At 50.8% G+C, this 17830-nt stretch overlaps 1 protein-coding gene across 1 annotated transcript; it reads left to right on the top strand.

Annotated features, from left to right (window-relative positions):
* The first annotated feature begins 11155 nt into the window (after positions 1 to 11155).
* On the top strand, positions 11156 to 16217 carry LOC122921149 (G patch domain-containing protein 8-like). Its single transcript, XM_044271167.1, has 3 exons — positions 11156 to 11227; positions 13022 to 13096; positions 14642 to 16217. Exons 1-3 carry the CDS (start codon positions 11162 to 11164, stop codon positions 15851 to 15853), a joined length of 1353 nt encoding a protein of 450 aa, XP_044127102.1. The 5' UTR covers positions 11156 to 11161; the 3' UTR covers positions 15854 to 16217.
* Positions 16218 to 17830: the final 1613 nt, after the last annotated feature.

Here is a 17830-nt window from a genome sequence, read left to right as displayed (position 1 = left end):
GCAGTATACAGATATAATGCGGGGTGCAGTATACAGAGAGATAATGCTGGGTGCAGTATACAGAGATAATGCGGGGTGCAGTATACAGAGATAATGTGGGGTGCAGTATACAGAGAGATAATGCGGGGTGCAGTATACAGAGAGATAATGCAGGGTGCAGTATACAGAGAGATAATGCTGGGTGCAGTATACAGAGATAATGCGGGGTGCAGTATACAGAGATAATGCGGGGTGCAGTATACAGAGATAATGCTGGGTGCAGTATACAGAGATAATGCAGGGTGCAGTATACAGAGATAATGCGGGGTGCAGTATACAGAGAAAATGCGGGGTGCAGTATGCAGAGATAATGCTGGGGTGCAGTATACAGAGATAATGCGGGGTGCAGTATACAGAGATAATGCGGGGTGCAGTATACAGAGATAATGTGGGGTGCAGTATACAGAGAGATAATGCTGGGGTGCAGTATACAGAGATAATGTGGGGTGCAGTATACAGAGATAATGCGGGGTGCAGTATACAGAGATAATGCGGGGTGCAGTATACAGAGATAATGCGGGGTGCAGTATGCAGAGATAATGCGGGGTGCAGTATACAGAGATAATGCGGGGTGCAGTATACAGAGAAAATGCGGGGTGCAGTATACATAGAGAATGCGGGTTGCAGTATACAGAGATAATGCGGGGTGCAGTATACAGAGATAATGCGAGGTGCAGTATACAGAGAGATAATGTGGGGTGCAGTATACAGAGATAATGCTGGGGTGCAGTATACAGAGATAATGCGGGGTGCAGTATACAGAGATAATGCGGGGTGCAGTATACATAGAGAATGCGGGTTGCAGTATACAGAGATAATGCGGGGTGCAGTATACAGAGATAATGCGGGATGCAGTATACAGAGAGATAATGCTGGGGTGCAGTATACAGAGAGAATGCTGGGGTGCAGTATACAAAGATAATGTGGGGTGCAGTATACAGAGAGATAATGCGGGGTGCAGTATACAGAGATAATGTGGGGTGCAGTATACAGAGATAATGCGGGGTGCAGTATACAGAGAGATAATGCTGGGGTGCAGTATACAGAGAGAATGCTGGGGTGCAGTATGCAGAGATAATGCGGGGTGCAGTATACAGAGATAATGCGGGGTGCAGTATACAGAGAGATAATGCTGGGGTGCAGTATACAGAGAGAATGCTGGGGTGCAGTATGCAGAGATAATGCGGGGTGCAGTATGCAGAAATAATGCGGGGTGCAGTATACAGAGAGATAATGCTGGGGTGCAGTATACAGAGAGAATGCGGGGTGCAGTATACAGAGATAATGCGGGGTGCAGTATACAGAGAAAATGCGGGGTGCAGTATACAGAGATAATGTGGGGTGCAGTATACAGAGATAATGCTGGGGTTGCAGTATACATAGAGAATGCGGGGTGCAGTATACAGAGATAATGCGGGGTGCAGTATACAGAGAGATAATGCGGGGTGCAGTATACAGAGAGAGAATGCGGGGTGCAGATTACAGAGATAATGCGGGGTGCAGTATACAGAGAGATAATGTGGGTGCAGTATACAGAGATAATGTGGTTGCAGTATACAGAGAGAATGCGGGGTGCAGTATACAGAGATAATGCGGGGTGCAGATTACAGAGATAATGCTGGGTGCAGTATACAGAGAGATAATGTGGGTGCAGTATACAGAGATAATGTGGGGTGCAGATTACAGAGATAATGCTGGGTGCAGTATACAGAGAGATAATGTGGGTGCAGTATACAGAGATAATGTGGTTGCAGTATACAGAGAGAATGCGGGGTGCAGTATACAGAGAGAATGCGGGGTGCAGTATACAGAGATAATGCGGGGTGCAGATTACAGAGATAATGCTGGGTGCAGTATACAGAGAGATAATGTGGGTGCAGTATACAGAGATAATGTGGGTGCAGTATACAGAGATAATGTGGGGTGCAGTATACAGAGATAATGTGGGGTGCAGTATACAGAGAGATAATGCTGGGGTGCAGTATATAGAGATAATGCTGGGGTGCAGTATACAGAGATAATGTGGGTGCAGTATACAGAGATAATGTGGGGTGCAGTATACAGAGATAATGCGGGGTGCAGTATACAGAGATAATGCGGGGTGCAGTATACAGAGATAATGCGGGGTGCAGTATACAGAGATAATGCTGGGTGCAGTATACAGAGATAATGCTGGGGTGCAGTATACAGAGATAATGCGGGGTGCAGTATACATTGAGATAATGCGGGGTTCAGTATACAGAGATAATGCGGGGTGCAGTATACAGAGAGAATGTGGGGTGCAGTGTATACAGTATAATGTGGGGTGCAGTATACAGAGAGAGAATGCTGGGTGCAGTATACAGAGAGATAATGCGGGGTGCAGTATACAGAGAGAATGCGGGGTGCAGTAAACAGAGATAATGTGGGGTGCAGTATACAGAGAGAATGCGGGGTGCAGTATACAGAGATAATGCGGAGTGCAGTATACAGAGAGATAATGTGGGGTGCAGTATACAGAGAGATAATTTGGGGTGCAGTATACAGATATAATGCGGGGTGCAGTATACAGAGATAATGCTGGGTGCAGTATTCAGAGATAATGCGGGGTGCAGTATACAGAGAGAATGCGGGGTGCAGTATACAGAGAGAATGCGGGGTGCGGTATACAGAGATAATGTGGGGTGCGGTATACAGAGATAATGCGGGGTGCAGTATACAGAGATAATGCGGGGTGCAGTATACAGAGATAATGTGGGGTGCAGTATACAGAGATAATGTGGGGTGCAGTATACAGAGAGAATGCGGGGTGCAGTATACAGAGATAATGTGGGGTGCAGTATACAGTATAATGTGGGGTGCAGTATACAGAGAGAATGCGGGGTGCAGTATACAGAGATAATGTGGGGTGCAGTATACAGAGATAATGCGGGTTGCAGTATACAGAGATAATGTGGGGTGCAGTATACAAAGATAATGTGGGGTGCAGTATACAGAGATAATGTGGGGTGCAGTATACAGAGATAATGTGGGGTGCAGTATACAGAGATAATGCGGGGTGCAGTATACAGAGATAATGCGGGGTGCAGTATACAGAGATAATGCGGGGTGCAGTATACAGAGATAATGTGGGGTGCAGTATACAGAGATAATGTGGGGTGCAGTATACAGAGATAATGCGGGGTGCAGTATACAGAGATAATGCGGGGTGCAGTATACAGAGATAATGCGGGGTGCAGTATACAGAGATAATGTGGGGTGCAGTATACAGAGATAATGTGGGGTGCAGTATACAGAGATAATGCTGGGTGCAGTATACAGAGATAATGTGGGGTGCAGTGTATACAGTATAATGTGGGGTTAAAGTATAACTGTTGTATATATATATTTTTGGAGTATTGGATTGTGGTGATTTTTATCTCCTCGGTGGCCCTAGTTCAACTTTTCACTGTGTATTCAATTACCCCTTAATTCCACAGTTTTGTTCCCTGTACGGCCTGCTTTTACCTGTGCTTAAAATCAGGTCCGTCTCTCTGTTGCTAGGCATGGTCCGTCTCTCTGTTGCTAGGCATGGTCCGTCTCTCTGTTGATAGGCATGGTCCGTCTCTCTGTTGCTAGGCAGGGTCCGTCTCTCTGTTGCTAGGCAGGGTCCGTCTCTCTGTTGCTAGGCAGGGTCCGTCTCTCTGTTGCTAGGCAGGGTCCGTCTCTCTGTTGCTAGGCAGGGTCCGTCTCTCTCTGTTGCTAGGCATGGTCCGTCTCTCTCTGTTGCTAGGCATGGTCCGTCTCTCTGTTGCTAGGCAGGGTCCGTCTCTGTTGCTAGGCATGGTCCGTCTCTCTCTGTTGCTAGGCATGGTCCGTCTCTCTCTGTTGCTAGGCATGGTCCGTCTCTCTCTGTTGCTAGGCATGGTCCGTCTCTCTCTGTTGCTAGGCATGGTCCGTCTCTCTCTGTTGCTAGGCATGGTCCGTCTCTCTCTGTTGCTAGGCAGGGTCTGTCTCTCTGTTGCTAGGCAGGGTCCGTCTCTCTGTTGCTAGGCATGGTCCGTCTCTCTCTGTTGCTAGGCATGGTCCGTCTCTCTGTTGCTAGGCATGGTCCGTCTCTCTCTGTTGCTAGGCATGGTCCGTCTCTCTGTTGCTAGGCATGGTCCGTCTCTCTCTGTTGCTAGGCATGGTCCGTCTCTCTCTCTGTTGCTAGGCATGGTCCGTCTCTCTCTGTTGCTAGGCAGGGTCCGTCTCTCTGATGCTAGGCATGGTCCGTCTCTCTGTTGCTAGGCAGGGTCCGTCTCTCTGTTGCTATGCAGGGTCCGTCCTCTGTGTTGAAGGACGGAGGGCACAGAAGCAGCAGCGTGCAGGGTCACATTACTGACAGGCAGGGACTGTGTGTAAATGATTAGCGCCAGGTCCTCCCCAGCAGCTGATACCAGTGCCTGGGCTGTGTGCACTTCTCCCTGTCCCTGCGCTTGGCAGACGCTCCCTGACTCAGCAGACTGGGACAATGCAGAGCTGAAGCAGCGCAGGGAAGGGAGATCTGCCGTCTGCTCAGTGTATACAGTACAGACCAAAAGTTTGGAGACACCTTCTCATTCACAGAGTTTTCTTTATTTTCATGACTATGACAATTGTAGATTCACACTGAAGGCATCAAAACTATGAATTATCACATGTGGAATTATATACATAACAAAAAGTGTGAAACAGCTGAAAATATGTCATATTCTAGGGCAGTGATGGCGAACCTATGGCACGGGTGCCAGAAGCGGCACTCAGAGCCCTCTCTGTGGGCACCCGCACTCTGGAAAAAGTCAGTAGTGTACAATATGCCTTAGACTTTTCCTGACTTTTCAGCACAGGCAGCACACTGAATGTAGGCAGGCTATTATAGCTAAATAATAAAGTACATAGAGGATATACTATATTGGACTATAGTATTCAGGTTAAATTGCTTTGTTGGCACTTTGCTATAAATAAGTGGATTTTGGGTTGCAGTTTGGGCACTCGGCCTTTAAAAGGTTCGCCATCACTGTTCTAGGGTCTTCACAGTAGCCACCTTTTGCTTTGATTACTGCTTTGCACACTCTTGGCATTCTCTTGATGAGCTTCCAGAGGTAGTCACCTGAAATGGTCTTCCAACAGTCTTGAAGGAGTTCCCAGAGATGCTTAGCACTTGTTGGCCCTTTTGCCTTCACTCTGCGGTCCAGCTCACCCCAAACCATCTCGATTGGGTTCAGGTCCGGTGACTGTGGAGGCAGGTCATCTGGCGCAGCACCCCATCACTCTCCTTCATGGTCAAATAGCCCTTACACAGCCTGGAGGTGTGTTTGGGGTCATTGTCCTGTTGAAAAATAAATGATGGTCCAACTAAACGCAAACCGGATGGAATAGCATGCCGCTGCAAGATGCTGTGGTAGCCATGCTGGTTCAGTATGCCTTCAATTTTGAATAAATCCCCAACAGTGTCACCAGCAAAGCACCCCCACACCATCACACCTCCTCCTCCATGCTTCACGGTGGGCACCAGGCATGTAGAGTCCATCCGTTCACCTTTTCTGCATCGCACAAAGACACGGTGGTTGGAACCAAAGATCTCGTATTTGGACTCATCAGACCAAAGCACAGATTTCCACTGGTCTAATGTCCATTCCTTGTGTTCTTTAGCCCAAACAAGTCTCTTCTGCTTGTTGCCTGTCCTTAGCAGTGGTTTCCTAGCAGATCTTCTACCATGAAGGCCTGATTCACACAGTCTCCTCCTAGCAGTTGTTCTAGAGATGTGTCTGCTGCTAGAACTCTGGGTGGCATTGACCTGGTCTCTAATCTGAGCTGCTGTTAACCTGCGATTTCTGAGGCTGGTGACTCGGATGAACTTCTCCTCCGCAGCAGAGGTGACTCTTGGTCTTCCTTTCCTGGGGAGGTCCGCATGTGAGCCAGTTTCTTTGTAGCGCTTGATGGTTTTTGTGACTGCACTTGGGGGTCACTTTCAAAGTTTTCCCAATTTTTCGGACAGACTGACCTTCATTTCTTAAAGTAATGATGGCCACTCGTTTTTCTTTACTTAGCTGCTTTTTTCTTGCCATAATACAAATTCTAACAGTCTATTCAGTAGGACTATCAGCTGTGTATCCACCTGACTTCTCCACAACGCAACTGATGGTCCCAACCCCATTTATAAGGCAAGAAATCCCACTTATTACACCTGACAGGGCACACCTGTGAAGTGAAGACCATTTCAGGTGACTACCTCTGGAAGCTCATCAAGAGAATGCCAAGAGTGTGCAAAGCAGTAATCAAAGCAAAAGGCGGCTACTGTGAAGAACCTAGAATATGACATATTTTCAGTTGTTTCACACTTGTTTGTTATGTATATAATCCCACATGTGATAATTCGTAGTTTTGATGCCTTCAGTGTGAATCTACAGAAGAAAACTCTTTGAATGAGAAGGTGTCCAAACTTTTGGTCTGTACTGTACATGACAGCAACATGTGGTACGAGGACCCCTTTGTGCTGCAGGAAATTAACCCTTTAGGGTGGAGGCTCTGGTTACTGACACTTTTTGGGGCTATTGTTACTGGCTAGTGAGGGCAGCGGAATTAGCCTCAGGGGGAGGGCAATGGCGGCCATCTTAACTGTATAGTGAGATTGCAGTTTTATGCAGCCTGGTTGCTAAGGGCTGAATCCTATTAAATATGGGGTCAGTCAGTCTAATAGTAACTGATTCTGGAATATCATTCTATTAGTAACTACATGTATGAACATTGAAATTAGGGTCTAAGTGTGACAGTTATCCTTTAGGTACATACAGTATAATGTTGGGTGCATTGCATACGGTATAATGTGGGGTGCAGTGCATATGGTATAATGTTGGGTGCAGGGCATACGGTATAATGTGGGGTGCAGTATAATGTGTGGTGCAGTGCATACGGTATAATGTGGGGTGCAGTGTATACAGTATAATTTGGGGTGCAGTGCATACGGTATAATGTGGGGTGCAGTGTATACAGTATAATTTGGGGTGCAGTGCATACGGTATAATGTGTGGTGCAGTGCATACGGTATAATGTGGGGTGCAGTGCATACAGTATAATGTGGGGGTGCAGTATATACAGTATAATGTGAGGTGCAGTGAATTACAGTATAATGTGGGGTGCAGTGCATATGGTATAATGTTGGGTGCAGGGCATACGGTATAATGTGGGGTGCAGTATAATGTGTGGTGCAGTGCATACGGTATAATGTGGGGTGCAGTGTATACAGTATAATTTGGGGTGCAGTGCATACGGTATAATGTGTGGTGCAGTGCATACGGTATAATGTGGGGTGCAGTGCATACAGTATAATGTGGGGGTGCAGTATATACAGTATAATGTGAGGTGCAGTGAATTACAGTATAATGTGGGGTGCAGTGTATACAGTATAATGTGGGGTGCAGTGTATACCGTATAATGTGAGGTGCAGTGTATACAGTATATTGTGTGTTGCAGTCTATACAGTATAATGTGGGGTGAAGTACCTACAGTGCGGGATGCAGTGCATACAGTATAATGTGGGGTGAAGTACCTACAGTATTATGCGGGGTGCAGGGCATACAGTATAAGGTGGGGTGCAGTGTATACAGTATAAGGTGGGGTGCAGTGTATACAGTATAAGGTGGGGTGCAGTTTATACAGTATATTGTGGGGTGCAGTGCATACAGTATAATGTGGGGTGCAGTGCATACAGTATAATGTGGGGTGCAGTATATACAGTATATTGTGGGGTGCAGTGCATACAGTATAATGTGGGGTGCAGTACATACAGTATAATGTGGGGTGCAGTATATACAGTATAATGTGGGGTGCAGTGCATACAGTATAATGTGGGGTGCAGTGCATACAGTATAATGTGGGGTGCAGTACATACAGTATAATGTGGGGTGCAGTATATACAGTATAATGTGGGGTGCAGTGCATACAGTATAATGTGGGGTGCAGTGCATACAGTATAATGTGGGGTGCAGTATATACAGTATAATGTGGGGTGCAGTGCATATGTTATAATGTTGAGTGCAGTGCATATAGTATAATGTTGGGTGCAGTGCATATGGTATAATGTGGGGTGCAGTGCATATGTTATAATGTTGGCTGCAGTGCATATGGTATAATGTGGACTGTAGACGGCTGCTGATTGCTCTGTGGCTGTAGGCGGCTGCTGATCGCTCTGTGGCTGTAGGCGGCTGCTGATCGCTCTGTGGCTGTAGACGGCTGCTGATCGCTATGTGGCTGTAGACGCTGCTGATCGCTCTGTGGCTGTAGGCAGCTGCTGATCGCTCTGTGGCTGTAGACGGCTGCTGATCGCTCTGTGGCTGTAGACGGCTGCTGATCGCTATGTGGCTGTAGACGCTGCTGATCGCTATGTGGCTGTAGGCAGCTGCTGATCGCTCTGTGGCTGTAGACGGCTGCTGATCGCTCTGTGGCTGTAGACGGCTGCTGATCGCTCTGTGGCTGTAGACGGCTGCTGATCGCTCTGTGGCTGTAGACGGCTGCTGATCGCTCTGTGGCTGTAGGCGGCTGCTGATCGCTCTGTGGCTGTAGGCAGCTGCTGATCGCTCTGTGGCTGTAGGCGGCTGCTGATCGCTCTGTGGCTGTAGACGCTGCTGATCGCTCTGTGGCTGTAGACGGCTGCTGATCGCTCTGTGGCTGTAGACGGCTGCTGATCGCTCTGTGGCTGTAGACGGCTGCTGATCGCTCTGTGGCTGTAGACGGCTGCTGATCGCTCTGTGGCTGTAGACGGCTGCTGATCGCTCTGTGGCTGTAGACGGCTGCTGATCGCTCTGTGGCTGTAGACGGCTGCTGATCGCTCTGTGGCTGTAGACGGCTGCTGATCGCTCTGTGGCTGTAGACGCTGCTGATCGCTCTGTGGCTGTAGCGCTGCTCTTGGCGCCGCTCATTACTGGATGGTCAAGGACACCGTCCATGGTGCAAACACTATTCCGAGCGCAGGCTACAGAGGTGCCCTCCCCACCCCCGTCATGTGGGTTGTCTCTTCTGAATTCATCTTGGACTCTTTATTTTTCAGGAAGACCAAATGCCTTCACAGAAGACAACTGTGGACGATATGAACCAAGAGCCTCAGGCCTCACAGAAGGACCAGGTACTTACCTCATCGGGGTCTGCAGTATATTGTGTGGTGCAGTGAATACAGTATAATGTGGGGTGCAGTGCATACAGTATTATGTGGGGTGCAGTGCATACAGTATTATGCAGTGTATACCGTATAATGTGTGGCTGTAGACTGCTGCTGACGGCTCTGTGGCTGTAGACGGCTGCTGATCGCTACGTGGCTGTAGACGCTGCTGATCGCTCTGTGGCTGTATGGCTGCTGATTGCTATGTGGCTGTAGGCGGCTGCTGATGGCTCTGTGCTGTAGACGGCTGCTGATGGCTCTGTGGCTGTAGGCGGCTGCTGATGGCTCTGTGGCTGTAGACGGCTGCTGATGGCTCTGTGGCTGTAGACGGCTGCTGATGGCTCTGTGGCTGTAGACGGCTGCTGATGGCTCTGTGGCTGTAGACGGCTGCTGATGGCTCTGTGGCTGTAGACGGCTGCTGATGGCTCTGTGGCTGTAGACGGCTGCTGATGGCTCTGTGGCTGTAGACGGCTGCTGACGGCTCTGTGGCTGTAGACGGCTGCTGACGGCTCTGTGGCTGTAGACGGCTGCTGACGGCTCTGTGGCTGTAGACGGCTGCTGATCGCTACGTGGCTGTAGACGCTGCTGATCGCTCTGTGGCTGTAGACGGCTGCTGACCGCTCTGTGGCTGTAGACGGCTGCTGATTGCTATGTGGCTGTAGACGGCTGCTGACCGCTCTGTGGCTGTAGACGGCTGCTGATCGCTCTGTGGCTGTACACGGCTGCTGATCGCTATGTGGCTGTATACGCTGCTGATCGCTCTGTGGCTGTAGACGCTGCTGATCGCTCTGTGGCTGTAGACGGCTGCTGATCGCTATGTGGCTGTAGACGCTGCTGATCGCTCTGTGGCTGTAGACGGCTGCTGATCGCTATGTGGCTGAAGACGCTGCTGATCGCTCTGTGGCTGTAGACGGCTGCTGATGGCTCTGTGGCTGTAGACGGCTGCTGATCGCTCTGTGGCTGTAGGCGGCTGCTGATCGCTCTGTGGCTGTAGACGGCTGCTGATTGCTCTGTGGCTGTAGACGGCTGCTGATCGCTCTGTGGCTGTAGACGGCTGCTGATCGCTCTGTGGCTGTAGGCGGCTGCTGATCGCTCTGTGGCTGTAGGCAGCTGCTGATCGCTCTGTGGCTGTAGGCGGCTGCTGATCGCTCTGTGGCTGTAGACGGCTGCTGATCGCTATGTGGCTGTAGACGCTGCTGATCGCTCTGTGGCTGTAGGCAGCTGCTGATCGCTCTGTGGCTGTAGACGGCTGCTGATCGCTCTGTGGCTGTAGACGGCTGCTGATCGCTATGTGGCTGTAGACGCTGCTGATCGCTATGTGGCTGTAGGCAGCTGCTGATCGCTCTGTGGCTGTAGACGGCTGCTGATCGCTCTGTGGCTGTAGACGGCTGCTGATCGCTCTGTGGCTGTAGACGGCTGCTGATCGCTCTGTGGCTGTAGACGGCTGCTGATCGCTCTGTGGCTGTAGGCGGCTGCTGATCGCTCTGTGGCTGTAGGCAGCTGCTGATCGCTCTGTGGCTGTAGGCGGCTGCTGATCGCTCTGTGGCTGTAGACGCTGCTGATCGCTCTGTGGCTGTAGACGGCTGCTGATCGCTCTGTGGCTGTAGACGGCTGCTGATCGCTCTGTGGCTGTAGACGGCTGCTGATCGCTCTGTGGCTGTAGACGGCTGCTGATCGCTCTGTGGCTGTAGACGGCTGCTGATCGCTCTGTGGCTGTAGACGGCTGCTGATCGCTCTGTGGCTGTAGACGGCTGCTGATCGCTCTGTGGCTGTAGACGGCTGCTGATCGCTCTGTGGCTGTAGACGCTGCTGATCGCTCTGTGGCTGTAGCGCTGCTCTTGGCGCCGCTCATTACTGGATGGTCAAGGACACCGTCCATGGTGCAAACACTATTCCGAGCGCAGGCTACAGAGGTGCCCTCCCCACCCCCGTCATGTGGGTTGTCTCTTCTGAATTCATCTTGGACTCTTTATTTTTCAGGAAGACCAAATGCCTTCACAGAAGACAACTGTGGACGATATGAACCAAGAGCCTCAGGCCTCACAGAAGGACCAGGTACTTACCTCATCGGGGTCTGCAGTATATTGTGTGGTGCAGTGAATACAGTATAATGTGGGGTGCAGTGCATACAGTATTATGTGGGGTGCAGTGCATACAGTATTATGCAGTGTATACCGTATAATGTGTGGCTGTAGACTGCTGCTGACGGCTCTGTGGCTGTAGACGGCTGCTGATCGCTACGTGGCTGTAGACGCTGCTGATCGCTCTGTGGCTGTAGATGGCTGCTGATTGCTATGTGGCTGTAGGCGGCTGCTGATGGCTCTGTGGCTGTAGACGGCTGCTGATGGCTCTGTGGCTGTAGGCGGCTGCTGATGGCTCTGTGGCTGTAGACGGCTGCTGATGGCTCTGTGGCTGTAGACGGCTGCTGATGGCTCTGTGGCTGTAGACGGCTGCTGATGGCTCTGTGGCTGTAGACGGCTGCTGATGGCTCTGTGGCTGTAGACGGCTGCTGATGGCTCTGTGGCTGTAGACGGCTGCTGATGGCTCTGTGGCTGTAGACGGCTGCTGACGGCTCTGTGGCTGTAGACGGCTGCTGACGGCTCTGTGGCTGTAGACGGCTGCTGATCGCTACGTGGCTGTAGACGCTGCTGATCGCTCTGTGGCTGTAGACGGCTGCTGACCGCTCTGTGGCTGTAGACGGCTGCTGATTGCTATGTGGCTGTAGACGGCTGCTGACCGCTCTGTGGCTGTAGACGGCTGCTGATCGCTCTGTGGCTGTACACGGCTGCTGATCGCTATGTGGCTGTATACGCTGCTGATCGCTCTGTGGCTGTAGACGCTGCTGATCGCTCTGTGGCTGTAGACGGCTGCTGATCGCTATGTGGCTGTAGACGCTGCTGATCGCTCTGTGGCTGTAGACGGCTGCTGATCGCTATGTGGCTGAAGACGCTGCTGATCGCTCTGTGGCTGTAGACGGCTGCTGATGGCTCTGTGGCTGTAGACGGCTGCTGATGGCTCTGTGGCTGTAGACGGCTGCTGATGGCTCTGTGGCTGTAGACGGCTGCTGATGGCTCTGTGGCTGTAGACGGCTGCTGATCGCTCTGTGGCTGTAGACGGCTGCTGATGGCTCTGTGGCTGTAGACGGCTGCTGATGGCTCTGTGGCTGTAGACGGCTGCTGATGGCTCTGTGGCTGTAGACGGCTGCTGATGGCTTTGTGGCTGTAGACGGCTGCTGATGGCTCTGTGGCTGTAGACGGCTGCTGATCGCTCTGTGGCTGTAGACGGCTGCTGATTGCTATGTGGCTGTAGACGCTGCTGATGGCTCTGTGGCTGTAGACGGCTGCTGATGGCTCTGTGGCTGTAGACGGCTGCTGATGGCTCTGTGGCTGTAGACGGCTGCTGATGGCTCTGTGGCTGTAGACGGCTGCTGATGGCTCTGTGGCTGTAGACGGCTGCTGATGGCTTTGTGGCTGTAGACGGCTGCTGATGGCTCTGTGGCTGTAGACGGCTGCTGATGGCTTTGTGGCTGTAGACGGCTGCTGATGGCTCTGTGGCTGTAGACGGCTGCTGATGGCTCTGTTGCTGTAGACGGCTGCTGATGGCTCTGTGGCTGTAGACGGCTGCTGATGGCTCTGTGGCTGTAGACGGCTGCTGATCGCTCTGTGGCTGTAGACGCTGCTGATCGCTATGTGGCTGTAGCGCTGCTCTTGGCGCCGCTCATTACTGGATGGTCAAGGACACCGTCCATGGTGCAAACACTATTCCGAGCGCAGGCTACAGAGGTGCCCTCCCCACCCCCGTCATGTGGGTTGTCTCTTCTGAATTCATCTTGGACTCTTTATTTTTCAGGAAGACCGAATGCCTTCACAGAAGACAACTGTGGACGATATGAACCAAGAGCCTCAGGCCTCACAGAAGGACCAGGTACTTACCTCATCGGGGTCTGCGGCCTGATCCTCACACGGGCTCTGTTCACATTGCAGGCTACTGTCCATGACAGAAGCCTCTACAGTCTGCCTCGTCTGTCATATGACAGCGGCTCCCATTGCCCCCATGGACTGTGCATGTTTACTGGCCTGCTAGCGGCGGCCGTGTGGGCATCAGGAGCTACGGGGGAGCGAGCTGAGTGTAACCAGCATGAGGGGGAGGCATTATAGGGGTTGGATAACCCTTTTAAAGGGGTTTCTGGGAATTTTGAAGACCCATCCGGAGAGTAAGTCATCAGTTTCAAATCATTATTGGGGGTGCGACTTCCAGCACCCACTCTGATCGGCAGTTTAAAGGGATTGGGACGAGCGCTGTATCATCTTCCTCTCGCTGTTATGTCCCATCCCTGCAGTGTGATACGGTATCCATATTCCACTGTCCACTAAGGACGTTAGAGAGCCAATGCAAGGAGCAGCAGCATGCCGTACTTCTGGGTCCCTGATAGGACACCACACAACATCATATAAGTCACCAGACTGCAACACCACGGCTGCGCAGTCTTGAATTCGAATCTCCTGTGACAGCCGAGCGATGGTCCGCTCATATTGGAGGCTAGTGCCCGCAGCTTGCAGATACCAGGGTGCAACGTGTTGGCCAGCCTTGCTATAGTGCTGCAGGATCCATCTCTAGTGTCTTCTAGCTAGCTTACAGGGGTATTCCCATCTGGGACACGGCATATCGCTAGGATCGAAGGGCGCTATTTCCAAAATTTTGGGGAAGGTGCATAAGTTAGACAGGACAAGTGTGGCTCGGTTCAAAGCGTGTTGCACTTGTGCTGTTAATGTCTTATTTATGCGCCTTTTAATAAACTTTGGGAATAGCGCCCCTCAATCTGCACTCTTTTTCCTACATACCCATTGTCTGTGTGGGATCCTAGGAGAAGTGCCGTTGGAGGAGAGAGCGGCTGTGCCTGCCATCGCTGGCCGATCGACATGGGTTCAGCCGAACATTATGGAGTAGGCAGCTCTCCGTGTGCTCCGTGTGCTGTCTGCATTCCTTGCACGGTTCCGTGGCCCCACAAAAAAAAAATTAATTTTGCGGACAAGAATTTGCATGTCTACAATGGGCCACCCTTTCCGTTCCGCAAATTGCGGAAGACACACGGGCCGCTTCCGTTTTTTGCGGACCGCAAAAAATGGCTTGGTCGTGTGCATGTAGCCTAAGGGTGCGGTCCTCTTAATCAATGTCAGATAGCTGTACTGCTGACACCAGAATAGGACCCCCGAAGTGAAGGTGAGCACACCATTCACAGCATGCTCGCTGGAAATAACGTGTTTAGTTTTTTTTCCCGGAAGTCCCATAGCTGTGAATTGAGAGCGCAGTGTGCATGCACAGCGGGGCTGCTCCTGGGACCTGCACCTGTTCCTATAGGGATGCGATATTCCACCAATGGCCCAGATGGGAATACCCCTTTAAGCACACTTATCTGCTATAGTATCACACAGGACATGATGTCAATTTTATTTTCTTTACTTCTCAAAGCTGGATGAAACCTTAACTGAAGAGGACGTGCAATTTCTAAATCTGCTGGAAAATGGTATTGAACATAAAGAAAAGAGAGTTAAACTTAAGGAGAAGAAATCCAAACATCGCAGGACAGATGACAAATGCCTACGCGAAGGAGAAGACGCAGACATATTCAGTGATTCCTCCCGCAGATCGAGGAGGAAGAAAAAAGTGAAGAACAGGGCGGCCATAGCGTGTGATGAGAATTGTCTTCCTCAGGAGGTGAACAAAGCCAGTGATTGTCTTCATTCTTCTGACCCGTTTGAGGCACCTCTCAAAATCAAGAGAAAAAAGCAGCCGGTGCCCCCGGAAATCCAGGCCTCTGCCAATCCTCCAACAAGTAGTGAGCGCCATAGACCTGCTCCAGAGAACATCACTGGTGGAAAAAGGAAAAAGAAAAGAAACAAGGAGATGACCATTGACCCGACGTGTGAGGCAACATCAAAGAACGATGATGGGAACTCTCAACAGAGAAAAAAACACCCACTGTCCTTGCATCAAGGCAACATGGCCATGTATACCAGCACTTCTCCAGGTGCCAATCCCAACACCAAGTATATGAATGGCATGTCCGATCACAGCCAAGACCTCTTCATTACTCAGAAGCAGTTTCTGTCATCCCGTGGCAGCAGCGAAGACTCCCCACCCCTCGGGCAGGAGCAAGGCCAGGAGTGGATGAGAAGCCAAAACCCCCTTCACCGGTTTTCCCAGCTCTCCTTCATCACACGCCACAGTGCCGACCGCTCCGGCGTTGGAAGCAATCAGCAAGTAGTCTTAAGCGAGAAGGCAACTCAGACTGACGACGGTTTTACTTACTTGGCCTTGATGAGCTTCATCAAGAAAGTCAAAGTGCTGGAACCTTGCTCAGCAGAGGCCATTGATCTCTCTCTGCCCTCTCGAGTTAGAGCCAAGATGGATGTCAGCCCAAGTAATGAGGTCATCCTGGTAAAGTCCCAGTCTCCTCCCCTTGGTTCCAGAAGAAGGAATATAAAATTTTGCTTCAGTCCCTTGCAAAACATTGCGGAAACCAAGTTTGTCCAGACGGTGCTGAATGCCTCCTACTTCTTCAAAGGGAAAGGAGATGCTGGGGAGGCCACCCCAATCACTCCATTGCTTAAAATGGAGGAGAAACCCAGGAAAAAGTCAAGGAAATCGGGCGTTCACACCAAAAAGAACATACGGAATTGACAATGAGAATGTTTTATTGTTATGTGACTATATGTTACATCAAAGGCATTCAACATGTTGCAAAAATTTGCCAAAAATGTCACCGCGGAGCCTCCAGTGACAGCGGGATCCGGTTTGTTGTTTATTCCAGTTATGATGAGATGTCGTTTTTTATGGACACATAATGCTTGCAGCTTTAGGCCAGGCCATTAATGTCGCGCCACAATTTCCATAATGGTAGTCAATGGTGTCACACTGCGACAGTCGCAGAAACATCCATCTTCAATAGGTTTTGTGCGACTGTCGTGTCGCAGTATGTCGCAGTGCGGCACCATAGACTACCATTATGAAAATGGTTGCGCGACATTGGTGCGACTAAATGTCACCATGTAGACCTCGCCTTACACGACGTTGTTTGTATTTGTATACATAGAGAATAAACCACTTCTCCTCAGAGGCTGCCGTCCTAAGTGTGGGAAAGTGACCGCGCTCGCTTCACGGAGAGGCGCCATGATGGATTTTATAGAAACACTTTGTGCAAAAATCATAAAGGGGAAATGTTGATTTCAATGAATATTTTCAGCATTTACATTTGGCACATACATTCTTTTACACTACAAGCAGTAAGGAGAGGGGTGCAGTAATGTAGTAGTTAAAGGGGTCACCCAAGACTATAAAATGCCCCTCCCCCATAGGCAGGGCCCCTCACACTAAATATGCTTACCGGGCTCCCCGAGCTGCTCCTGGTCCCCGCACCACCGCAGCAGCTTCTCCCGGTGTCGGGGGGAGCAGCCAATGGCAGGCGGTGACAGGGATGAGTGTCACCAGCGATGCTAGGGTGGCTCGTCTCCGTCCCCGCCTGCCATTGGTTGCTCTCCCCCGACACCAGATGTTTTTATCCACGCACAGAGAGAAGCTGCAGCGGCGGTGCGGGGAGCCACGTAAGTATATTCATTGTGAGGGGCCCGGCCTATGGGGGGGGGCATTTTATAGTCTTGGATAACCCCTTTAATTAAAGGGGTGTTCCCATCCTCGACACTGATGGTAGCTCGCTAGGATATGTCATCGCAGGTTCCATAGCGCTGCTGGACATAGCTGAGCATGCTCGCTTGCCTATTTTTAGAACTCGTATAGTGGATAAAGGAGGGTGACTGCGCATGCGCTCTGTTCTCACCTTCAATTCGGGGGTTCTGGAGATAGGAGAGGGTCCCAGAGGTCAGACCCATCTGACAACGATGGCACTTCCTATCCAGGGTTGCCCAACCCTCCTTTCAATTTTTTCTGGAGAACTGAACCAAAATTCACAGACAGCCCAAAACGTTTACGGACATACACCCCACCCCTTTTTAGAGGACACTCCTCCCTTTCCATGCCCTCAAAATGCCCTTGAATCAAAAACACCCCAGGGTGTAAAAAGGATTTCCCAGTAGTTAAAATAAAAAATGGCAGCTGCATATGGAAAAGAATCAACAATTTCCAGCTGTCGCATCCCCGTCACTCCCCTGTTTATATGGCTGCAGTGATGATGCCTGTGACAGTGTTGGTGATGTGCAGGTGTACGGCATGTGACCACTGCAGCCAGTCCTCAGCATAGACCACTGATTGGTGGTGACCACTGCAGCCAGTCCTCAGCATAGACCACTGATTGGTGGTGACCACTGCAGCCAGTCCTCAGCATAGACCACTGATTGGTGGTGACCACTGCAGCCAGTCCTCAGCATAGACCACTGATTGGTGGTGACCACTGCAGCCAGTCCTCAGCATTAGACCACTGATTGGTGGTGACCACTGCAGCCAGTCCTCAGCATAGACCACTGATTGGTGGTGACCACTGCAGCCAGTCCTCAGCATAGACCACTGATTGGTGGTGACCACTGCAGCCAGTCCTCAGCATAGACCACTGATTGGTGGTGACCACTGCAGCCAGTCCTCAGCATTAGACCACTGATTGGTGGTGACCACTGCAGCCAGTCCTCAGCATAGACCACTGATTGGTGG

The sequence above is a fragment of the Bufo gargarizans genome, chromosome 10 (assembly GCF_014858855.1).
Source record: "Bufo gargarizans isolate SCDJY-AF-19 chromosome 10, ASM1485885v1, whole genome shotgun sequence".
NCBI classification, from domain to species: Eukaryota; Metazoa; Chordata; class Amphibia; order Anura; family Bufonidae; genus Bufo; species Bufo gargarizans.
This window is presented reverse-complemented; position numbering and strand designations above follow the sequence as displayed.